This window comes from Cyanistes caeruleus, chromosome 2 (assembly GCF_971803275.1).
Source record: "Cyanistes caeruleus chromosome 2, bCyaCae1.hap1.1, whole genome shotgun sequence".
Classification (NCBI taxonomy): domain Eukaryota; kingdom Metazoa; phylum Chordata; class Aves; order Passeriformes; family Paridae; genus Cyanistes; species Cyanistes caeruleus.
In genome coordinates this window covers 58,162,814-58,188,246 of record NC_141702.1, presented here as the reverse complement: position 1 = coordinate 58,188,246, position 25,433 = coordinate 58,162,814, and the positions used below count along the sequence as shown (strand labels likewise).

General features: G+C 38.0%; 1 protein-coding gene across 36 annotated transcripts in view; it reads left to right on the top strand.

Annotated features, from left to right (window-relative positions):
* SYNE1 (spectrin repeat containing nuclear envelope protein 1) overlaps nt 1-25,433 on the top strand; it is a 290,474-nt gene that overhangs the window by 234,930 nt on the left and 30,111 nt on the right. For 35 of the 36 annotated variants that reach the window (XM_086877258.1, XM_086877290.1, XM_086877260.1 and 32 more), the window contains 13 exons: nt 1,416-1,549; nt 2,951-3,155; nt 4,369-4,551; nt 5,558-5,704; nt 6,717-6,871; nt 7,172-7,319; nt 11,019-11,113; nt 12,145-12,379; nt 13,108-13,302; nt 15,160-15,285; nt 16,049-16,204; nt 18,150-18,308; nt 18,775-18,941. In XM_086877258.1, the coding sequence (XP_086733384.1) occupies nt 1,416-1,549; nt 2,951-3,155; nt 4,369-4,551; nt 5,558-5,704; nt 6,717-6,871; nt 7,172-7,319; nt 11,019-11,113; nt 12,145-12,379; nt 13,108-13,302; nt 15,160-15,285; nt 16,049-16,204; nt 18,150-18,308; nt 18,775-18,941 (2,105 nt within the window). Of the gene's footprint in view, nt 1-1,415; nt 1,550-2,950; nt 3,156-4,368; nt 4,552-5,557; nt 5,705-6,716; nt 6,872-6,977; nt 7,320-11,018; nt 11,114-12,144; nt 12,380-13,107; nt 13,303-15,159; nt 15,286-16,048; nt 16,205-18,149; nt 18,309-18,774; nt 18,942-25,433 lie in introns of all 36 variants that reach the window. The other variant, XR_015283259.1, reaches the window with a different exon arrangement.

Sequence of the window (25,433 nt, the reverse complement as noted above, 5' to 3'; positions counted from 1 at the left end):
TTAATTAATAATAATAGAAATAAATAATTAAATACAAATATTAAAATTATTGTTCTATTACATAAAACCCCTTTTATTTCAACAATGGTTTTCATCTTTGAAATGAAAAATAATTATGCAAACATATCTGGGTGCCCAAATTCGAGGAACCTCTGTTGTTCTTAATCTGTTCTTCTGTTATTATTTACTAGCAAATTTAAAGTTACATTATAATTTAAATATTTTTGTGATTTGAATTCCAGACATATATAAAACCAAAGTATTATATTACTTACACTAAGCATGGACAGCACTTTCAAAACCAGGATTTAAAGAGAATCCAAGAATGGACTTTACAGCCATTCTTCTGGATTTTACACGTTAGAGAGGAGTTGGTAAAACAGTAGGTACAGAAAATTACTTTTTTTCTGATTGAGATTTTGAAATTAAACTCAGGGTGAGGTTTGCTAGGCTTTCAAACTGTAATAATATGCATAAAAATATTTAAGTTTAAAAAAAAGAAAAAAGAGCATTTTCACAGAATCACAGAATGGGTCAGGCTGGAAGAGACCACAGTGGGTCATCTGGTCTGACCTCCCTGCTCAAACAGCATCATCCCAGAACAGATGGCACAGGATTGTGTCCAGATGGTTCTTGCATATCTCCAGTGAAGGACACTCCACACCCTCTCTGGACAACCTGTTCCAGTGCTCTGTCACCCACACAGTAAATAAGTCCTTCCTCATGTTCAGCTGGAACTTCCCGTGCATCAGTTTCTGTCCGCTGCCTCTTGTCCCACTGCTGGGCACCACAATGAAGAGCCTGGAAACATCCTCTTGGCACTCCCCCATAAGATATTTATATATGATAATGAGATCCCCTCTCAGTTGTCTCTTCCTGAGTCTGAACAGGCCCAGCTCCCTCAGCCTTTTCTCGTGAGAGAGATGTTCCAGTCCCTCATCAGCCTCACTTCCCTCTGCTGGACAAAACGCACTTCCCTGACAGACATACATAAGGATGGTAACTGAAGGAGCGAGACCCTTTTGTCAGAATATAGATTTCTTAATGTTGTTACTTTTTCATCTTGTTCTAAACAGGAAAATGTTGTTTAGTTAGTTTTCATCCATCTCTTAACGTTTTCAAATCTGAATCAGTCCATGTGCTTACTCATTCTGTATGAAAGTACTTGTTTAAAATAATTTCTTCTACAAGATTTTTACATTTTGCAAAAATACAAGATTAAAATTTACTTTTTGCTCTATTTGATATAAAATCAAATTAATCTTTATATTAAACACCCTATTTATATGAAACACATAAAATAAGTTTTCATTCATAATCTAATGCGGTTGATGCATACTATTTTGAAATGTTTCTACATCTTGAAATTTTGTTAACTTGTGATTTGGTTTTGTTTTGTTATTATTCTACTCTAGAGCCTACAAGATGAATTGGAAAAACAAGAGAATAGCTTACAGAAATTTGGTTCTGTGACCAATGAATTGTTGAAAGAATGTCACCCACCAGTGACTGAAACACTTACCAACACCTTGAAAGAAGTGAATATGAGGTAGAAAATGTCTTTGTCGATTTCAGTTGCAAATCTGTATTTATCCATTATCCAGTTTTCCATTATCCCTACTTTTCTTATATATTATTATTTTAAGTTCCTGGGGTTATGAGGGGTTTTTTGGAACAGGAAGGATTATTCCTTTTGCCAAGGACTGGAGTAAAACTCTCATTTACTGCTCATAATAAATGAAACACCTTCTCCAGTGAGCATTTGGGCATTAATGTCAGTAGTTTTGCTCTGCGCTTGACTGCCAAACAAGATTCATAAATACCATGCTGGAAAATAATACTGTGCTTGAAATTTGAGAACTGTGTCTGAAAATTTTGTTTGCAGTGTTTCAATGGTTTGCATCAGATTCCTCAAATTTTAGGTTGCTATTTCTAGTTGTAGGAAGGGTATCATAGACAGGAAATTCTAAGCCCCTCACCAGTACCTTGGCAAACAGCTTCCCCAGCTTTGATTTCAGGCAAGAACTAATAAAAGGGTTTGCTCAGACACAGGAAGAGAAGATCCAGAAGAAAAAACATAGTTTGGTAGAAAATTTGGATTATTTTTTTGAAAACAGAATCACATCACATTTATTTTAATCTATATTCAGTCCTGTCCTAGAAACCAAAAGTAGGAGGAGGGATTATTTAACCCCATTTCACAAAAGATACCATAAAATTTAATAGTTTCAGTGAAGGCTGGCAGAATTTTTGCTCCAAAACCTTTGCATTTCATCATACAATAATAATTGAGAAATATTGTGATTTTTTTTTAGTAAGGAAACAATTAGGCACGTTTGAGAAAGCATGTGTTCATGGTTGCTATTAGAGCAAAAAATACAATGGGAAATTATTCTAGGAAGGAATTCAAAGGGAGATTAGATATTTAATTAGATAATAGAAATATAAAGATTTTTAATATGTCTGGGAATATTTTACAAGTGAGTTACACAGAGCTTTATGACTTTAAATACTGTGTTACAGTTTGGGAGGAAATGGCAGGAGAAGAAATGGTGCCTCGTTTACAGCTGTTCTGGGCATCTATGGCCCTCACACGAATCTGCTATTAGCAGTGCGTAGATGGTCATGGATACTTGGTGATGCTGAGGGTACTAAGTGGAAATAGCAGGAGGTTCACTTCAAAAAGTGTGCTTCAGCTCTGACCACCAGCATTAACAAACAGCATCCAAGATCCAGCACAGATCACAAAATTGTGACAGGTCAGGACAGCCTGGATTGGAATTGAAACAGAAATTTCTTGGTTTGGTTATTTTCACCAAATGTCTGGATCTTGATTATTACCAATTTTTTTAAAAGTCAAGAGACTATGGGAAACAGCAGAGAGAACGAGGGCCATAGATAGTTGTTGTGGACTCCCAGGCTTTGGTTGCTTATGCAGTCTCTTCCCCAGGTGGAACAACCTCCTGCAGGAGATTGCAGAGCGGCTGCGTGCCAGCAGGGCCCTGCTCCAGCTGTGGCAGAGGTACAAGGACTGCTACCAGCAGTGCTCTTCCACAGTCCACCAACGAGAAGACCAGACCAATGAACTCCTGAAGACTGCAACCAGCAAAGACATCGCTGATGATGAAGTTACTACTTGGATTCGGGACTGCAATGTATGTTCAGTTAAGCTTTGCAGCTTTTCTCAGCTCTGTGGGCTAAATAAAATCTCAAGAGGCTCTCTGTTGCTAAACTCTGTAGTTGGTATTTTGGAATCTTGTATACTAACCTATTTCATTTTGCTGATGCAGCGTAGACATAGGAGAGAGAGCTCAAATCTCATGAGTGTCTCTAAATTTTAATCCCTCCATTAGTTGTTGTGATGTTGTTTCAGAAGCTTGTATCTAAAGTCTTCTGTCTGGAGAAGGTGGATAAATTACATCATGTGACTCAGTCTTAGATTCCTGCTTAATGAAGATATTCATGCTTGGGAAAGTATCTCTACCAGGCTCTTTTGAGTTCCTTATAATAGAAAGAAACTCAAAATTCTTTGACTATATTGCCACCAATCAAGACTGTTCACATTTTCAGAATGATGGAGATGTCTTTATCCTTCCTTATGGAAAGACACCATTCACTCTGAAACCTTGAGATTCTTCCTTTTTCAAGGTTGCATCTCAAGGCAGCAGAATAATTTATCTCCTCTCTGTGCTTATATTTTGGTTCATTTGAACATAAGTTAATGTTAAGTGTCATTGACCAAAAAAATAAAATATTAATTGTCTCAGTTTAAGGAAAACAATTGCAGTGATAAAAAGCCCAACTTGGTAGTGGTTAAAAAATAAACTCATTCATGATCTATCTTTTGGAGCATTTGCTGCCATGGTCAGGCACCATGGACTGGCAATTCAAATTGTTTGGTTCAAATAATTTATTTCCTGATGTCCCATTCTTTAACAATTATGTTAGGCCATTTACAGAAGTTATTTTTTCATCCCTCCTGGTGAATCATAGCAGGAAGAAAAGGGAGGCCTGCCTGAATCAATTCACAGTGAGGGCTGCCACTGCTTAGGACGATCATGTCAGTAAATTCAAATGGTTTCTTTCAATAGTTACTGTCTCATCAACAACTCAGGCTTGCTCAAAGGTAGTTGAGCACTCCATTTTTTCTGTTCCTTTCAGTACAGGTTCTTTGACATATCTTTTTTTTATTCTTCAAGTCATACAGAATGCAACTGGAATGTTTGATGTTGAAATGCAGTAGTAAATAAAAGTTTTCCTTACAGTGACTGAGTTCACTCATTTCATTCTTCCTTTAAATCAGTGGATGATGACACCACCAGAGCGTCAGGTTAACTGTGTGTGTCTTTATTCAATGTGTTGCCACAGGATGTACTGGCGGATTTGAAAACAGCACAGGAGTCTCTGGTTGTTCTTCAAGAGCTGGGGGAGGAGCTAAAAAGCCAGGTGGAGGCTTCAGCAGCAGCAGCCATACAGTCTGATCATCTCTCTCTGAACCAGAGTCTGACAACCCTAGAGCAGACTCTCCGCAAGCAACAGACTGCACTCCAGGTACACAGACAGCGTTTACAGTCCTCAAATGGGATCATCCTGTGGTCCCTGAAGACACATAAACTATCTAAATCTGCCTGGGAAAAGGGGGTAGTATACCTGTTAATCAGCTTTTCCTGGACTTCCCTGGAAGCCAGAGCTGAGAGTAGAAAATATGCTCAAGACCACCAAAGAGACCTTGTAAGAGGGTCCAAATTCTGGGAAAAGGATAGCAAACCTCATGGAGGAAAACATCTTGTCTGGAATGCCAAGGTGGCCATGTTTTTTGCACACAGCAATAGTGCTAACAGCTGGATCCACAGCTACTGCTCCCCTGAAGACACTCTTCCCTCCTATTTCTTCAGCAGTAAAAGAAATGAGATATTTTGAATATTGTGTAGAATTGATTTTTTGCTGTTCCTATTAATGTCAGTGACCAGACTGACACCTACTATTTGTGTCAAAGTCTGTTTAGTAGATGTTGCCAAATTGCTTGTGTCACCAGAGACTAAAGAGCAAAAAAGGAGTGGAAAAATGTATTCCATAGGAAACTATTTGGATGAAAAAGCCACAAAGGTAGCATCTTATTTTTGAGAGAAAAGATTTAATCAAGAAATCCAGCAGTGTCTCAGGTGTCATTACAGTATAACTGTACTGTGAGGAGACAAAACACAAGAAAAGTTTTTAATTTAAAATTGCAGTAACAGTTACTAGTTGTCTCTGCTGGCAATAAATAAAACAGAGGAGTTTCTTTCATAAAAGAAAGTTAGAAAAGTTTATCTATTTCAAGGTAAGGAGACATTTATGTACTTTGCTGAAGTGTTGCCTTTGCTATGATCAAAAATCCTCTTCTAACCTAAAAAAAAAATCCAACTAATTCCACAGTCTGCAAGCAAAGCAGCAGATACAATTCCTCCTAGCCAATTCAACTGTTTATAAATCTGTAATGAGAATAAAGAGGAGTGTAATGTCAATAAGGAGGCTGTGAAGCCCAAGTTACTAAACTGTGGATCCTTTTGTATTCAAGGCTGGAATTCTGGACTATCAAACCTTTGCCAAGAACCTGGAAGTCCTTGAGACCTGGATAACAGAAGCAGAAGAAACATTGAAAGAGCAGGATCCCAGTCACTCATCTGATGCCTCAGCAATACAGAGTAGAATGGAGCAACTCAAGGTGACTAAGAAACAAAGGAAGTGCTGGGGTTTTGCTTCTGTTGGGCTGGTTATTTCCAGTGCAGGGTATGCACAGATACCATATGTGCATTCTATAGGTGGCAAAGGACTACCACTCATGAAATTTAAGACTGAGAACTTGAAGTTTGATGGCAGTCAGGGAATGATTGTCATGTTGTCCCTGAGTAAAGATGAAAAGGTCAGTCAAACTGTTCAGAATAAAATAAATAACAGATCAAAATGGGCATGGAAACTGTAGCAGTTTTTGGAGATTTCCTTAATCTTGTTTTCTCCCTTTTAATTTATTCAATTCCTGTGTCTCAGTGGTATATAATTTAGGTAGGAATATACACATTTGGGTGACTTGATATACTGAAGGAACATTCATAGTGTGTACTGTGTTATCTTCATTTGACACCTTGCACACTTTTCTTTTTGTGGATCTTCTTTTTCCCCTCTCCTTTATTCAGAGGCCATGACAGGAAGTTGCTGAACTTTGACATCTACGCTGATTTTATTATTGTAATCTTCCATTATTTTTCTATCAAGATTAACTACAGACAGAATTCCATTTATGGAGTAAATTGAGTATTTCTGTACTGCAAACAAAAACCTAAAAATAAGAAGTTGAATAATGTCAGTGGGAATTTAGCAGCCTATGATTCAAGCTAAGAAACAAGGAGAAAAGATCACTTATTTTGACAGTATAGCCATACAGCTTCAAACACCAGCCTTCTTCTTCAGCTCTGAGCTGTAAATACCCAATTCAGCAAAACACATTAGTGCAGTCTAAGTATACTTCTCTGCACACTTTTAAACATGAACACAAGTCTTCTCCTGCTCTGGGACCAGAAGATGAAAACTGGAAATGCAGTTTTTTTCCCTGTTATAGAGGTTGCTTACCACTTGGTGGCAGCCAAGGCCATTCTTAATTTAACTAAGTTCATAATTTTCATGTCAATAATAATGGAATTCCTGAACTTCCCAGTAATCACTTTTATTGCTTGTTCCAGAGTCAAATGCTGAAATTCAGCAGCATGGCCCCTGATTTGGACCGTCTTAATGAGCTGGGTTACAGGCTTCCTCTGAATGACAAGGAAATCAAAAGGATGCAGAACCTGAACAGACATTGGTCTCTGATCTCACCTCAGACTACAGAGAGATTCAGGTAGGGATAGAGATTGTTCTACAGTTTTCTACAGATTACAAATTATACCTTTTGCAGAGTATAGAAATGTTTCAGGTATTTTGTTGACCAAAGTGCCTTTTTTCAGGTGTACTTAAAAGTAAAGAGCACAGCCATTATGCTGAGATGCTTGTTTTGCCACAAATTAACAGGATTTGAAACCAGTAGGACTGCTACTTTTCTAAGTATTGACTAAATACATTCAATGAGGCAGGTAAGTGAGACAGGTATTATCATCTGATTTGGAATTGCCTGAATCCATCTCTCTTTTATTTCTTTCAGCAAGTTGCAGTCTTTCCTGCTGCAGCAGCAGACGTTCTTGGAGAAATGTGGGACTTGGATGGATTTGTTAGTTCAGACTGAGCAGAAGTTGGCAGTAGAGGTTTCAGGAAACTACCAAAGGCTTTTGGAGCAGCAGAGGGAACATGAGGCAAGTAATCATGTATATTTATACATCGCTGAAACACGTACTATTTATACATAGAAGGAATGCACATTCTTTTTTTTTTGAATGATACAATAGCATGCCTTGAATTGTATTTGTCTGCAACATATGAGGAAAACTTAAAAACAGGAGCATGCAACCATGTCAATAATAACCAGCGTGGAGGAGGACTTGAGTGTCTGTGTATGATGTATCACTATGCCTATGAGTGTGTGTTCTCTATGTTTAGTCTACTTCAGATTCATTTGTACCAAGGAAACCAAAGCTCCTTTAAAAGCCTAATGATTCTCATGCTGTTTGGTTCTTTGCCTACACTCATTAACTGGAAAAAATATTTTTTCTGATTTTGTTTATTTTTTACTAAATTATCAATGCATATAGCATTTGAAAAGCATGTTGAAGAGTTTTTTGTCAAGTACTGAGTTATATAAATCACCATGGGGCCTCCATTGGATAATATTTCCTTGGAGAACAAGCTCATTTGGTCTTTGCTGTGTGCTAGTCATTTGTTTGTAACAAATCAGGAGCTAGGACAGCTTTTGCTGCAAGGAAAAACTGATTCAGAGTTTTTACTAGTACTAGATTCAGAGATTATGATTCTTCTGTGAAGTCAAGTGGTGCACATTTTTTCTCCACCCATATTGTTACTGCCAAGAATCCTGGTAAAGATCAAGTAAAAGAAGTCAATTTTCATACCAGAGCTCCCATGTGGCCCCAGTAGTTTCAGTTCCCACAACTTTTTCAGTTGACCTTCCCCTAGACTCAGGATGGATTACAGGAAGAGTTATGTCCTTCCCCCTCTCCTGCCTTTTATCTCACAGCATCATGTTTGAATGCATGTATGATAGCAAAAAGTAATTCACAACCATTTTTAGCATACATTTACCCTAGCATCTAACTGCCTTTGCTTTCACAAATGTCATCCATTTGATTGCCTTTCATCGCTGTCAGCATTAGCTGGACAGACTGTGTAAGTTTAAACATCTCAGGTCTTTGAGATTTGAATGTTCAGAAATCATTACTAAGTGGATAATTTCCTAGTGTTGTTGCATCTAGTCATAGCTAGAATTCTTTGAAGGGAGTTAGGGCAATCTTCTTGCATTTGTTTGTCTTGAGAGCTCAGCTTAATTCCTTAAATTTTGATCTGTGCAGATGAACATTACTTGGGCACTCTATTTAAGACCTTTTTTTGCAACTGTAAAGTCAGTTCAGAATTAAGATGATTAATATCTGTTTTTTAAATACTGCGGTTCATCCTTTAAAAAGTAACCTGCTTTTATTTTTTTTTTAACATTTTTGGCATTTTTTGCAATCAAAATTAATTCATTACAATGTCCTTTTCAGTGCTTCCTCATAGTCATTAAGAATTTTCTTTCCACTCCTTGTGGCTGAAAGGGTCAAATCTCTACTTCTTGAGATGCATTTTCTTATTGTTTTGCTTTGCAGTTTTGAATATAATGAGAAAATAGTCTGTTTCCACCTGAATTCCTAGAATAGATATTGAAATGCTTCCAGCTCTATTATTGCCTTTCCAGTGACTTGTAACTTTTGCTGGTTTTTACCCAAAGAAGACCCCAGCCACCTCAGTGGCCTTATTTAGAAATATCTTCCTGGTGGAGTTTACAATGTGGAGGTGATAGCTTTTTCAGACACCATGTGCTAACAGTGACATCTGCATCAGACTGCCAGGACAATCTTGTAATCACTCCTGCACGGTTCTCCAGTACATGGGGCAGTGCTTGAGACACCCATGCAGTGGGAACGCACTGAGACAAGCACTTGGGAAAGTGCTGGCAGGGGAAAGGGAAGGAAGTTGCTTGCCAGCTCAATTACCAGATTTCTTCCCAGTGTGCTGGTGTTGTGCATTTCAACACTTGCCCTCCTTTCCTTCTTGTTTGAACTCCTGCTTCTGTGATTCATGGTGGTCTACGTGTGAGAATAAATTTGGGTGACAAGGATACTCCTAGGCAATGGAGTATCCCTCTTATGCAGAGAGTGTAAATATGGAAAGGAAGTGGGTGGTGACTGAAATATCTCTGCTTTTGTGTAGAGCTTGAGTACATCCACTCTAAGCAGAGTTCATCATGCTTGATAAACTTTTATTTCACCTGTCCTCCTAAAAAAGTTACAATTATAAAAATTACAAAAATTAACATTTTCCCTTTTGAAGGAATTAGTTTTGCTGATTCTTAGATTTGCTTTCGTATTTGGGGGGGTGGAGGGGGTAGGGTGGGAAAGGTTGGGGTTTTTGGGCAGGCAGCTCGTTTAACCAGTTGCAGCCAGTTGTGTTCTGTGTAGTCTTGATCTGTCAACGATGCTGATAGATGCTGCTACCTCCAGTGCTTCATATCCCCTAACTTGACAAAAATAGATGTGACAGAAAGTAAAATTTTTGCCTTTTTGCTCAGCTTTCTGAAATTCTCAGTTCCCCACTATTGTGGCTTCATTCATGAGATAATAATAGCATTTAGTTTCCCTCTGATTTATACTCAGTCAATGATAAGTGCCAAGGTATTCAAAGAACAGTATCAAATATTTCTGTAAAGAACTCAGACAATACTATTTCTTTCCATGAGAAAATATATGACCTGAGTAGCACTTCAGAATTAACTCAGTCATTCAGAGAGGCAAAATCCCATTTTGAAAAATTACTGCATCATCTAGTTGACTTAACCTACATGCAGTGTGCTTGAGGGATTTAAATGTGGAGGTGCAGATGCAGGGATTGGTACAATCACAATTTGAGCTGGTGGGCTGCCGTATAATGGAGTGGAGAATAGTAGCTCTCAGTTCAGGCAATGGTGAACTTCTGTCAACTGCAAGTACCATCACTACATAAAGAAAAAATATCTCAAGCTTCATACCAGTATACTTTTTCTTTGAATCTCTCTGTAAGCCTTTTGAACATAGAGTGGGTCCAGTGATGCCTGAATGTACCTTCATTAACGTAGAAATATTTCTGAAGAACCTTATGTAGAGACATGGTCCATTACTAAAAGAAAAGATGTTTTTAAAAATAAATTTAAGTAGTTTATACACTTGAGTTATGTTTACTTAAGTAATAATTAGATAATTTTTTGTCTTAAGTAACATTTAAGTAATAAGAGGGTTTAAAAAGTATTGTGGAAGTCTATTATGCCATTATTATTTGTGGGGGAAATTGGAAAATAAATATGAAAACTTGGAAGAAGTGGAAAATTACTTTCTAGCTCCTATACATAGCTGTCTATTTCTTTTAAAGCTCTATTGACAATGTAAAAATGTATTGAAAGTTTATATAACACTATCACACATGGTCTGTGTAACAAAACAAAAGATTATGAAATTCTTAAACATGTCAGAAAATAAAAAGTACCCTTTCTGTCCAAGCAAAATATACTCTTATCTGGATTTTGCTGTAAATTATAATGTCGATCACATAACTCTACTCAGAAATATAAAACATAGTTCCTGTTGATAAAATTTAGCTTTATAATATTGGCCTTGAAGAACTAATAATTACTAGAAGCAGCAAGTACCTCTAAAATGAGAGTTTGCAACATGTTTCTATTAAGGCTATGACAAAATTCCCATTGAATTAAGATTAAATAAGATTAAATACATGAAAATTCATTTTTATCAGTGCATACAGACAGAATTAAAATGTAAGATCTTGTTGTAACATCCTTGTCTCCTGTACAACAGCTATTCCAGGCAGAGATGTTCAGTCGCCAGCAGATTTTGCATTCAATTATCTCTGATGGCCAGCACCTCCTAGAACAAGGACAGGTGGATGACAGGTAGACATTGCTGTATTGTTGCTGCTGCTGGTTATGTGAAGTTGTGCTTAGACTAGCAGGAGACTTCCAAACAGAGAAGGTAGCAGGTGGCAGTGTTCAGATCATGCTCTTCTGAAGTGGAAGTTACTGTTATCGTGGTTAAGCTGTTAATGAGCCAGATCTTAAGACATTGTTCTTTAGAATGCTGAGGGGCATGTGAATGCATGTGGGAATACAACAACCTTCCGAGGCTGCTTCTCTGGCAAAGATTTGTCTTGGAATATCAAGCGTGTTACATATATATCTATTCCGATGTATTTTCGACATGTCACTTACCCCAGAGGAGCCTGCAGTGACACATTTAGTGTCACTGCATTTGATTTATGCCACCTGGGGATTTGCCTCTGCCAGGAGGATTCCCTACTGCCATTTAAGAGCACCTGCAGCCTTAATGTGATGGAATAGGAATTCATTGTTGCCTGGGATTTTATTTTAAACGCTTGTGATCAAATGGAAATCAGTGGATCACCAGTGGCTTTGCCTGTGCTTATGCACTGACTTTCCCAAGGTTATCATAGTACTAAGATGAACTGTTCATTGGAATGTGAGAATTTTATTAATGGTGTGTGTATCTTACGTCTGCTTTGAACTCAGTAGTAAATCTGGGAGTGAATTGTGTAATCTCCATGATTTACTATGAATTTGACTAATCCAAACTAGCAAAACCTGTGGGTTTTCTTCCTGTATTTCTGGGAAGAAGGTAGAAGAGTTTTGTGCATTAAGGGCTTGGGGTTTTTAAGGTCTCAAAATGGGAACCTGTCATGGGGTAGCACGACAGAAAAACCACGACAGAACCCTTTAAATCTCCCAGTATGTAAAGTGTGAAGTTCTTATCCTCAGTCAGCCTTCATGAGACTTCAGTGCTTTTTTCTTACTGTTTTGTAATTGGCTGACAGACACATTCCTTTTCACTTCAATTTATTTCATTAAGCAAATACATGAAAGTAAGAAGGTTACTATACATATTTTTATTATTTATCTATTTGTAATAGGGATGAATTTAATCTGAATCTGACTCTTCTGAGTAATCAGTGGCAAGGAGTAATTCGCAGGGCACAGCAGATGAGGGGGATCATTGACAGCCGGATCCACCAGTGGCAGCGCTACAGGGAGATGGCAGAGAAGCTGCGCAAGTGGCTGCTGGAGATGTCCTGTCAGCCAGTGACCGAGCTGGGCACTGTTCCTATCCCATTGCAGCAAGCAAGAGTGCTGCTGGATGAAGTGCAGGTATGTCTGGCGTGTTTGAACAAAAAGGAAAAAATCCCTGCCTTTTTTACTGTCTTCACCATTTAAAACACTCTTTAAATTGTCTTAGATTGATATCTGCTCTGCCAGTTCTTTTTTGAAACTGGTGTAACATCAGAAGTGTGATGGAAGCAATGTGGAGTTCATAAAGAACATGAAAGAAAGAACTTACTGGGCCCTCGCTCTCAAGCTGCGTTCGCTTCTGTTTTTGTTTTCAGCTAGTGTCATGCTGAAACGGTCCTGAAAAGATAGTGATGACCTGCTTGAGGGACATATAGTAGATAACAAGTATTCCTTGTGTGTTCATCTTCATGAGAGGCTAACACTATCTAGTAAGCAGCTTGGTGTCTTAAACCTTTTTAGGTGGAAGATGGATATAATAATAATAATAATAATAATAATAATAATAATAATAACCTTTATAAGCATAACAGGCTCTTGAGGAACTCTTCAAGAGCATTTGAGATACTGACACTAAGGGGGAGAAAGAAGTCTTTCATGTGTTCCTCTCCTTGGAGAAATTTTCTGAAGGTCTGCCGCAGTAAATGATTGTGAAAATATTAGGATAAAGTATTTGGACCATAGGTCATGCGTAAGACAGGCTATGCAACCAGTTAAAGTATGGGCTTGAGAGTGAATTATTGAATTTTAATTAAGTGCTAATTGTAAATAAAAGGACAAAGCTGACAGAAAACTATTAATATTTTCAGCTTAAAGAGAAAGTTCTCTTCAGGCAGCAAGGGAGTTACATCCTCACTGTGGAGGCTGGGAAGCAGCTGCTGCTCTCTGCTGACAGTGGAGCTGAGGCAGCCCTGCAGGCTGAGCTTACTGAAATCCAGGAGCGCTGGAAGACAGTTAGCACTCAACTGGAGCAACAAAAGAAACAGCTGGCTTTGCTGCTGAAAGTAAGTGTGCAATTTCTTCTGTACTTCTTCAGCAAGTTTGTGGTTTCTCTCTGTGAGCCCTGGTGCAGGAAACCTTTCTCAATGGACAAACACAAATACAGGAACTGCATTTATAGTACATGAACTAACAATTTCCCTTCACCACCTCTGAAAGTGGATGTGGTAATACTTCATAACAGTACTTCATAGCTTGCATGTCAGTTGTATTTTGTAGATATTGTAATTGGTATTTCTAGAATACTGCAAATAAAGTATAGCCATACCACTTCTATTTTCAAAACAGAGCAAAAATTCATTTTATTTTGCACAAATTTTGTTCAGTTTTTACATGTATTTGTATTGGGTTTGAGTGGCAAAGTTCTTGTAGGTGGAAGCTGCAGGGATGACTTCTGTGAGAAGCTGCCAGAAGCTTCCCCAGTGTCTGATGGAGCCAGTGCCAGCTGGGTCCATGATGGACCCACTTCTGGCCAACGCTGAGCCCAGCAGTGATGGCAGTAGTGTCTCTAGGATAACACAGTTAAGAAGATGAAAAAGAAATAAAATTACTGTACAGGAACAATTGCATCTAGAGAGAGGAGTGAGACAATGTGACAGCAGCAACTTTGCAGACACACTGGTCAGTGAAGGAGGGGAAGGAGGTGCTCCAGGAGCCAGAGCAGAGATTACCCTGCAGCTCATGGCAGAGACATGGAGCTCTACAGTGGAGCAGAGATCCACATGCAGTCCATGGAGGCCCATAGGGAAGCAGAGATCTACCTGCAGTCCGTGGAGGTCTGTAGGGAAGCAGAGATCCATCTGCAGCCCATAGAGGACCCACACAAGAGCAGATGGATGCCCAGAGGAATCTGTGCCCCCATGGAAAGCCCAGACTAAGGCCATTTTACCTCATTGGAGTCTGTTCCTGAGAGTCTAGAACAAATCATGGAAGAGACTCTCTCCAGAGCAGTTTGTGAAGAATTGCAGCCCGTAGGAAGAGTGCATGGAAAAGTTCGTGGAGGATTCTCTCCCATGGGAGGGACCCCATGCTGGAGCAGGGGAAGAGCGCTAAGGACATCACAGTCTATTGTCACACAAGGTCATATTATTTGGTATGTCTAATTCTTCATCAAGATGATCATGAAATACTGGGAAAAAAAGGAAGGAGAGAAATACAAAGGCAGTGGTAGAAGGAGAGTATTTTGAAACAGAAGACTTAGTTTCAGTACAGTGAAAATTTCAACACAGGTTCTGTGTTTTCTGGTATCACACAACAGGCATTCTTTTTGGGCTGACTGGCTTATTAGAGATCTTTTTGTCTTAATATGAGGCTTCAACAAACAGGTGAGGGGGATAGAACCATGCTGTTACTTAGTAGGGTTTGTTTGCACTGAACACATTAAAAATTTTGGAAAGTATACAAACACTAAAGCTAAAGGCTACGGCTACTAGAATCCTGATTTAAAGAAGATACTACTGGTACTTCAGTCTGCCCTGAATTTGCAGTTTCCCCAACCACTTATATTTTTATTTTTTTTTCACAGAGATTAATGCACCTGAATGAAGCTCTTGTCAAAGAATAATGGTGTGTTTAATACAGGCATTCAAGAAAGGAAGTGGAAAATTAATTTTGTCAGGGAGAGACTGCTGAAAGGCTGGAGTTGGATCTAGACAGCATTTTAATAGCAGAAGACCTTGTGCATTTCTGCTAACAGAGACCTACACATAAAAAATTCCACACATTTCTACACATGACTCAGGACTCTGAGACTTTTAGTATTATTTAGAAAGAGTTTTCAGGGCATGTTATTTTTAGGCAGATTAACCGACATAAGTATAACACAGATCAGAACTGAAGTCTAATAAACATTCTGCTTTCAGGACTGGGAAAAATGTGAAAAGGGCATAGGAGACTCCCTGGAGAAGCTAAGATCATTCAAAAAAAAGCTTTCTCAGCCTTTGCCAGATCACCATGATGAGTTGCATGCAGAGCAGATTCGTTGCAAGGTAAAGCACTTCTCCGTTGATTGTTGTCTCATCTTTGCCTGCCTTTGTGCAGTAACCTCTTCTGTTGTTAACTGGGTTCATATTACTGACGAGGCAAACCTGTCAGCCATCCCCATGACAAGAAACTATCCATGTAACATATGGTCACCATAATACCAGAGTGATCTCACCATAACGCAAGTCCTTCAGAGTAAATAAAAGTCTGATCAAAGTGATACCAGAGCAGGGTCTGAAAAATTCTGTAGAAGAGCTGTATATTGGTGTGTTTTTATTACAGAAATTCTAAACTCATATTTAAACTTGTGGTATCTAAACTTTTGGTTTAGTGCTTTTTGTTTGAGGTGAAGTGACTATGGAGGATTTTAAACAACACTTTTAGGCTATATTATTTGCATTTTGGAAGTGGATTTCAGACTTGAAAATATTTTCAATGCAGAGGAGTCGAGACCAGTGCTTGAACTTCCCAGATACCTTTGAACTTCAGAGAGTTGAGTAGTATCTTAGTTTACAACTTCTTGTTACACAGCTGATGTTTCATTCTCTAGTGCACAGTTAATCCCATCGTAACTCTGAAAATATTGGTACATTTGGGGTTGACGTTTTCTTTTCCTTTGAGATGGGGCTGAAGCAGTTTGCTTGATGTGATGGGTCTGCTCAAATGTGACTAAAATCAGTGGGTAGCACTGCTTGTCTGTTCCATCAACATACTCAAATTTTTATTTGTTAGCCAACTGGTCCTTTTTCCTTGTGTTCTTCTTTTAAGGAGTTAGAGAATGCTGTTGAAGGCTGGACAGATGACCTTGCACACCTCTCCCTGCTGAAGGAGACTCTGTCTGTGTATATCAGCGCAGACGATATCTCAATCCTGAGTGAGCGAATAGAGCTCCTGCACAGGCAGTGGGAGGAGCTGTGCCACCAGGCAAGTACAGCACTGAGCACTGATGGGAGCAGTATGCAGGCTACAAAAGTGTTGGGAGAGAAACTTAATCTAAGTGTCAGCTTTTAGAAAATGTTCATGTCAATGCACCTATATTCAAAAGTGATTTTTTTCTGAGTTAGGGGAAACAGTCATTGACATATTCCTTTAGTTACTGCTAGTGCTTTTAGACTGTTGAACTTTGTAATATGTAATATGTAATATGTAATATGGCCTGTGAGGTCATATTTAAACAGCCTTGAAAAATCAACGAAAAAGTCACACTGTGAGCTGGGACTTGGCATGGCTGGCTGGGAAAAAACACAGAAATAAGGCAGTTACACTTTGCTTTGGTGGAAGACCAGTGCTCAGAAAGGATGTCTCCTCCCCACTCAGCATTGCCCTCCTGTACCTTCAGTTCTGCTGATAGCTTCTCCTTCTTCAGATCTCAGTGTCTGCATTTCTTTTAGTCTGAGGGTGACTTGCTTGCCTGCAAAATGAGCTGAGGTACCAGGTGCATCACACTGTTAGTGTGCTTCTGCCCTCTGATTTGCACACCAGGTAGTGGAGTATTGCTTACCCAGCTTTTCAGATTATTCTGATGTCGTTTCTGTGGTTCACTAGACATTGCAGTCCAGATATGCTGGGGCTAACTTGAAATAGTTACTTCATGTAAAGTACCTGTGAAGGCTTCAAAAACACCCCCAAAATAGGAAAAATGCTTCAGTTACCAGCACAGAACTTGGTATGAGTTTAGTTTCATTTGAATGAGCAAATGTAGATACATCTAAATTATGACTCAGTCACTGCTTGTATGTTTATGATAAAAGAAGGAGCCAAGTAAAGTTTTATTTTAGTTTTGAGCATGCTGAGTGTTTCAGGGTGTAACCTAGCGCAGCCCTTTGTTCATCTGCTGCTTATTTCCGGAACGCTGTCACCAGGTTTAGAACCACAAAAAGGAAATGTGAGATCACGTGCATGTCCCTGTTCAAGCTAACACAGTAGTTAAAAAGCACATCACTTTAATTTGTGAAGGAGCTTCATCTTTTCAGCTGAACTTACGATACAAAGTCAGAAATAACCCAGATCACGGTGGGGAGGAAGTAAGTAGTTGTACCAATGTCTGAAACTGGAGAGATGACTTTGCTGCTTAGCATGTGCTGCTATTTTGATTTCATTGTCCATCTTGGTCTGTCACTGCAGTCTGAGATGGTACCACCGTTACAGCTGTTACTTAAATGCAGCAATGTTTTCCTTCCTTCTGTATAACTGCAGCATTTGCTTGTTCAGTGTGTCAGGCCTAATCTTTCCTGTCAGGGCACACCTCAGTGCTTTGAAATCTCTCAAGGTGTCATGTTTATACACAGGAAATAGTCATCTATGAAATTAGTGTATTGAAAATGAAGTAAAAAATTACTTTTGTAAAATACATTGTATTTTGGATTTAGCTTTGTATTCATGCGCTTGTGCACAAATGGCACAGACTTTTGGACTTTGGCCTGTACTACCTTTATATCTATTTTTTTTAAGCTTTGGTGAAGGATTTTTCTTTTTAATTTAATCTCTTAGACTAAAAAGAAACTAATATATTTTATAAAATTTTATAAGTGAGCAAGAACTGTAAGCAAATACAATTTTTATCTTCTAATAAAAACTTTGGGTTAGAGGCATTATGAAATAAGACACTGACAGACTACTGAGCTCAACGCTTGGGTGCCTGTCTCAGTGCATAGGATGTAGCTAACAGGAAATCTGAGATCAGCGCTTACCCCTGAACTTACAGGTAGTCACACAAATTTATGCTGTACTAGTTTTTTTCAACGGCAAGTAAGTGGCTGAAACACTTCTTCAAGGCTAGAGGAATTGACATGGAAGCACCAAGTGTTTTAAGCGTGTCTTAAATGCATTTACTATTTTAGTTTCATTTACTCTTTGCCAATGGTTTAAGGTCTCCTTGCGTCAACAACAAGTGAGTGAGAGACTGAATGAGTGGGCTGTCTTCAGTGAGAAGAACAAGGAGCTCTGTGAATGGCTGACGCAAATGGAAAGTAAAGTGTCTCAAAATGGTGACATCCTCATAGAAGAAATGATTGAGAAGCTTAAAAAGGTATAGTCTACAACTTGCATGCTCTTCTTTAACTGTTTACTTGTTTGTGAATTTGCTGAAATTAAGGTTTTACCTTACCCTGATATGTTCTGGTGTTTGTGTTCTCTCGCTATCCAGCATTTTCCTGTCTTTCTTGAGACAGGACTTCCCAGAATACCAGAAAATTAAGTGAATGCAAAGAGTCATCTGAATGCTGTATTAAGTGTCCAGTCAGAATTGCCTGTAATAAGTTAAATTATAGCATATTTATAGAAGTCATTGTAGTTTGGGTTGTTTGGGGTAGGTTTTTTTTTTTGTTCTTTTGGTAGTTGGTTTTGTTTATCATCAAATATATAAGAGGTTGTCACTTCACTGTACCAATCAAATAAAAAAACAACATTCACTTGTATTTTTGCACCATTCCTTTAGTAGTGTAAAGTATATTTAGAATAAGTACCCTGTCTTATGACTGCTCTTTACTGTCTAGGATTATCAAGAGGAAATTGCTGTCGCCCAGAAGAACAAAATCCAGCTTCAGCAAATGGGAGAGAGACTTGCTAAAGCCAGCCATGAGAGTAAGGCATCAGAGATTGAGTACAAACTTGGCAAGATCAATGACAGGTGGCAGCATCTTCTAGATCTTATTGCAGCCAGGTAAGACATCTGTTTTGTTTCTAAATTTTAAGTGGGATGGATTAATATGCTGGACGTCATACATTTAAAATCCTTTATTGTCTGCCTTTTCATCATAAATTCTGAAATAAGTTTATTCTTTACCATCAACACATTTCTGTGAAATTCACTTCCTTTTTTGGGAAAGTTTTACTTTCTGGTACAGGACGTTTCCTCAAATGAAGCATTTAAAAGCTTCATTATAATAATAGGTGATGGTGGTAGGTTAACAGTTGGACTTGATCTTAAAGCTCTTTTCCAAACTTAACAGTTCTGTGTTTTTACAGTATAGGATCAATTGCAATCAAATTTAGTGAGCCTTGCTCTAGTAACATATTACTTTACATGGTGCTTAAAACTGGATCCAAATGTGATTTTTCTAAAAATTTCTTGACAGAGAAACATAATCAATGCCTTTGTAGTTTTGGGTTTCAAGAAGAACAGGTCCAAAACTAAGTGTAAATTTTCTGTCAGATCATTTTTTTAACAGATGGAGAAGAGTAACTGCAGGTGATGTATGCACACCAGGCTTAAAAACGTTTTATTCAAGGTCAAAAGTATAACAGCAATTTCAGAACTTAAAAAAATACAGGATAGTTGTTTGATATGTAAAGAAAATAATTTATTTATTTCAATATGTTTCATGCTTTCTGTTTAGCTGTGCCTTCCTTCTATTACCAACAATAATTTTCTCACAATTTTGCATATATAGCTCATATACTTTATAATTCACATTTTTTTCTTATGTAAGGGCATATGCGTTAGTAATAATCCTGTTAGCAGCAAAAACATTTACTTTCACGATCTTTTTTGTCTTTTTTCATACGGTTTTACTGCATTCTTGCTCTGAAATCTGTTAACATGGGGGCAGTAAATTTTATGTAAGCAGAAGCATTCCAGGGGCTCCAGCTCCTTTAATAGTACTTTATTTTAAAGCAATGAACATCATATATTTCTTACAGAACAGTTAAGTCAGGAACTGTTGCATTACCATCGAGGAGCCTGCTTGGTTTCAGAGGATGCGATAGGTCACCAGTTGTTGAACTTATACAGTATATTTGATATATTTTAATGTTATTCTTTTGGAATGTTCACTCAGCAAAATGCTCAAATAATACCTTCCGGAAGTTTCTAGCAAAAAGGGATTACATTCAGAAACTCTAAAACACATTTTTTAATTTTCTGTCTTTTCAGTATTACAGATTAGTCCCCACTATAGGGAGAGGTGAGGGTTTAGGATTTTGTATCATTCTTGGGTAGGGAGACATAAGGTGCAATATTATACACTTAAACCCTCTCATTCTGTTATCATGACGTGTCATGAAGTCCTAATTCTAAACTAATGTATGTAAAATATTATTTACTTTTATTTCCAGATCATTTCAACTTACCCTTCCCAAGTGGCATGCTCAACATTATTGTATGCAATTAAACATGTAACTCTTTACATTCCAGTGCTCACTGAAGTGAAATAAAACTCTGCAAATTTGCTGATGTATGGAAATAAATTGTGGAAAGGTTTGATGCTGGGCTATGAAAATTTTGGAGTTCAGCTCTATCTTAGGCTCATTAAAACCCAAGCAGTTGATTAATGTATGGACAAAATGCTTGTATTGATTTTGAATTACCCCTGGACAGAAGGGTTGATATCTCCCAAGATAATTTTTTAGAAGACTCCAGAGGCCCTTAAGAGTATGTTGTTATAAATTGGCATGTGTTTCTGTTAGGATATTTTGGAATGTGGAGTCTATCATATAACATAATTTTGGCTTCATTCAGATAGTAAAGGCAGATTAGTTGTCCTGGTATTGAGAATAAAATACATCTTTTCATGTTCTGGATACCTGACAGTATTAATAAATTATTAGAGCCTGCAGACTTTTCTGCAATGCTGCAGTAATTCCTTGCCTGGAGCATTTTTCTTAGTGGTTTGTTTCCTACAGCTGTGAACTAATAGAAAGTGCTGCATGTGAAAATACTTCAGTAATATATTATGGTAATATATGTCCAATCTGAATCTTTACCTGTCAGTTTTATACTGTGTGGTCAAACTTCTCCAGTCACCTGTAAAAGCCTCTTTCTTTGTCACATTCTGTTCCCTTACCTGCTACTCTTAGTTGCCCCTCTGTTCAGGGGAGGTCTCTAAGTACAGAAGAGATGCAGAATTTTCTCTGCATCAGAGACTGCCATTTTTTCCCTTCTGGAACCTTGTAACCCTTTCAGATTAGTTTTTCTTATATGCCAGCCTCGTGAAAAAGTTGCCATTGTTTACAGCCAGGAAACAGTGCTATTGCTGCAACTGCTCAGGCTTTGCAAAGAAGGTTTTATATGTGTTTTCATCCTTTCCCCTACCAGTCCCAGTCCACATTCCTGGAGATCAAATCTGGCACGTTGATGAATGCAGGTTTTATTTAGAAACATGACCACTTGTCACCATCCAGTGTCATGTTATCAAGCAACGGCTGGTAACATTTGTTTGGCGTGAAACATTTTCTGTACAGTATTCCCAAGCAAAGTGTGCTGCCTTTCCTTCCCCCTCCAAAAGAGCAGCATTTGCAGGCTTTGGGAGTGGAAGTTCTTCTTTTTAATACTGGAAAATTTCATGGTTGTGGTGGAAGACTTGCATGCTGTGAGGATGGCGGAGGACAACAGTGTGGATTCAGACCTCCCAGACTGTAACTGTGATATCACAAGGCAGGCAGCTATTTTTGTTTACTTTTGATTGATACTGTTCTTTCTGAAGTCTTGGCTTGCTGGGAAACTAACTGAAATATTGATATGTAGAAATCAGTACTATAGCTAGAAATTACTGTTTTCTGCTCAGTTGGAAAACAGTTGACAGTGATAAGAGGATACTTTGTTTTACAGCTAGTACTTTTGGATCCTGGAATAATTTTTTCATAGCAATGGAGACTTAGAGCTAGTACAGTCTGTTAGCTCTCTGAGAGAAACTGTGGACTGATTTTACGGCTGTTTTCAAATACGAGAGCCTGTACACACATGAGAATAAACTGTATCTGTCTGCTTGATGTTTGTGTCATCAAAGGGGTATGACTACAAGCAAAAGGCAGAGAAGAAAAGAAGCTGTAAAGAAAGTATTTCAGCCTTAACTTATCAGTTAATAACTGCTCATATTTACAATTGTTTTGTAACTTCATGTAATACTTGAACTCAGCCTGCATCCCCTTGGATTTTTGATTGAGCTTCTCTTTTTCGCTTTTCTTAGTATCTTTTCTAGAAATTTTGTGAATTCTAGAAATTCAGTGTTTGAAAGAGCAAACTGATTTGAGTAGTAAATATAACTGGCTTTACTGGTGTCCTACTACTCAGTAGTACTGTACTTTGGAAGATAAATACTTTATTACTCATAAAAAGATTCGTTTTAAACTGATCTTTTCAAAGCTGATTTTTCACTATTTCAGAGTGTTCCTTTAAACTTTGTCTACTGCTCCAAGTACTGTTCCAGGATTTTTTTTGAAAACACCTTTTGTGCTTTCTGGTGTCTACTGTACAGGCTTAGCCAACATGCTGTTACTGAGTTTTTTCATGTTGCTTTTAAAGTTTAATATTAGTAAGCAGCTGTCTAAATGACTAATGCAGCAGTTATGACTTCTATATGATGCATTTTTCTGTACTTACAGGGTTGTTCCCTTTTAGATTTAAGTGGAATCTAAGACTTTCTTCTTTAGGACTAGTTGAATGAAATATATCTGTGCTTAATTTTAGCTCCAAGTTGTTTTCCCACTGTCTTTGCCCAATAGACATTATTAATAGACAATCTAAAATTATTGCTTTCTTGGGGACATTGAGGCACATTAGTTGGAACAAGAAAACATAAGTATCATAAACCCATTCAAATTGTTAAATGATTTTTCATCAGTAAACCATGAAAACAATTGAATTCTGCTGTGTGTTCCTTTCTGAGAGTTTAAGTATTTATAAAATACAAATGTGTATGTGTGGGGGGTGTGTGTTTTGTGAAAAATACCCTTCAAACAAACTGTGTCATGGTTCTAACCCTTTGATTTCAGTGCAGAATTTTTATTATCAGGGAGAAAAGTTACCTTTCACAGTAACATGGGCAGTTACTGTGCTGCCTGGTGCTGCAACAAAAGCATGAAATGATTATTGGAATCATTAACATTTTAAACATAATCTTGCAAATGAAATCTCAAATCAAAATTACATTTGGCTACGGATCCCACATACCTGATTTAGAATTTGACCTTTGTCTCTTAAGCAGAGCTTTTAGAACATAGGCAACTTTGCTTGCTGGAATTCAGAAGGAAAACTCTCAGACACTTTGGATTGCATCTGTTACTTGATTGCGGATATGTTTTCTGTTTAGCTGGAGGCACAACACTGTGCTGCAGTTCAGTCAAAAAAAAAAGAGCAGACTCAAATAAGCACTTGTTTATTTGTTTCTATCTGTACCATGGGTAAGGAACCTGTTACGTTAAACCAGGACAAAAAAAGAGAGCAGTGTTAAGGGTAGATGTATTGGGGGGACAGGAAGGAAGTTGTAGGGTTTGGGTTTGGTTGGAGTGTTCTTTCAGTATGTCATGCTGTTTTTCTTTCTCTGAAGTAACTTTGATCACGTGACTGAAAGCAGTGATAGTTGGCCCAGACTATTTTTTATGCTCTGACAGGGATGTACTTCTGTGCAGTTGGCATTTTCTGAATGAAGGACGCTTTATAGTTGTTGCAGGCAAAGTGTAGATGAAGTCCAGCACAGAGATCAGAGATTAGAGTACCACACAAATGCAAACAAAAAGATCCCAGTCCACAGCTCAGTCTTGCAGATGATCAAGTGACATTGCTTCTCCACAGGGCTGACATGACTCACTGTTCCCTTTCCCACTCCAGCAGGCCTGCAAAAAATCAGTAGCATTGAGCCTTTAAAACATAAGCAGAAAATGGGCAGGATTTCTCTCCTTTTAAATAATGTCAGAGATTGAAAAAAGCTGTATGTGACATCCAGAAGATGATAACAAACCCCAGTCACCCCATGAGCAAGTTTCAGTTGGTTGAAACCACAAAACGTTGTATGTAGAACCACAGGTGACAAGGAGATGGCTCCCTCAGTGGGTGTTCTACCATCTCCCCAAGCCTAAAGATATAGCTGTGTTACGAGGTGGCCTCGTGATGAGGACTGAGGCAGTCTTTCAGCATAATTGTATTAACTTCAGTCCCATCATAGACAGATTTACAGATTGCCCAGGTTTTTTTCCAGTTACCAGGTGGGGTTTTTTTTAGAGATCAAAACCATACAGCTGTTGATCATGAGACTCCATCAAGGAAGCTGTATTTGAGCTGTTCTTAAGGGTTTTTAGCAACAAAGAAACATGGTTTAACTATCTGTGAGCTAAAGAGAGGGCTATAAAGAGAAAAAAATTGGAAAGACTTTATATTTTTTTTAAGATGACATTCATACCTCTGTGAGTCTCTTAATGATCAGCTGCAACTACTGCTTTCAGTGTGGAAACATGATAAATTTGCTGGTTAGTATTGTGAGAAAAAATGTGAATTGCTTCATTTGAATTATAGGATAGTCAGGTTGCATTTTGTTTCTTTAACAAATTTGGCAATCTGTTATATATTTTGTTATATATTTTTATATTTTTTGTTTTTAAACAATTTATAAATTATTTATTTAACAAATATGCAACCAATTTAGTCAGTCTGTCCCCAACTGCACTCATCATTTAAACCTTTATGGTATTGAAACACTTAAGTAGAAGAGTAATAGGAGCATAAAAAAGGACATTACTCGAGATTGTTTTTGGTAGTATACCAACAGGGAGAAAGAGAGAGCATAGAAAAAAATTCAACATCCACTAATAATGTATGTTATGAAACATGGGGATAGGAAGGAGAGAATTACTGAAGGATGATGTTGCAGTCCAAACAAGTTGAAGGAAAAATTATTGAGATAGGATGAAAGTTTAGTTGAATTTATTCACTCTCTAAGCTTAATGCTCTCTTGATTAAAAAAAACAAACCACAAACAAACAAATCTATTTAGTTTCTCCTGGTCATTGATCTTCCAGGGTCAGGAGCCCAAGAAAAATACTAGTTAGAAATCACTATGCAGTTCTGTTCCAATTTCATCTGTTTAAACCTGAAATAGTCCAATAATACCAACTTAAAGCAGCCCTTGGGATTCAAGAATTCCTCCCAAGTTCTAAGCTGAGCTTCTTGCTCTGAAACTTATTTATTCAAGGACAAGTCTTCACCTTGGCACAGGTTGTCCAGAGAGGTTGCAGATGTCCCATCCCTAGGAGTGTTCAAGGTCAGGCTGGATGGGGCTCTGAACAGCCTGATCTAGTTGAGGATGTCCCTGCTCATTGCAGAGCAGGTGGACTAGATAACTGTTAGCGATCCCTTCCAACCCAAATCTTCTCTGTTACTTAGTTGAGTGTTTTCATGGTTGTGAAAAAGGCCTGTTCACTCAGTGCACTCTCCCACAAGTAC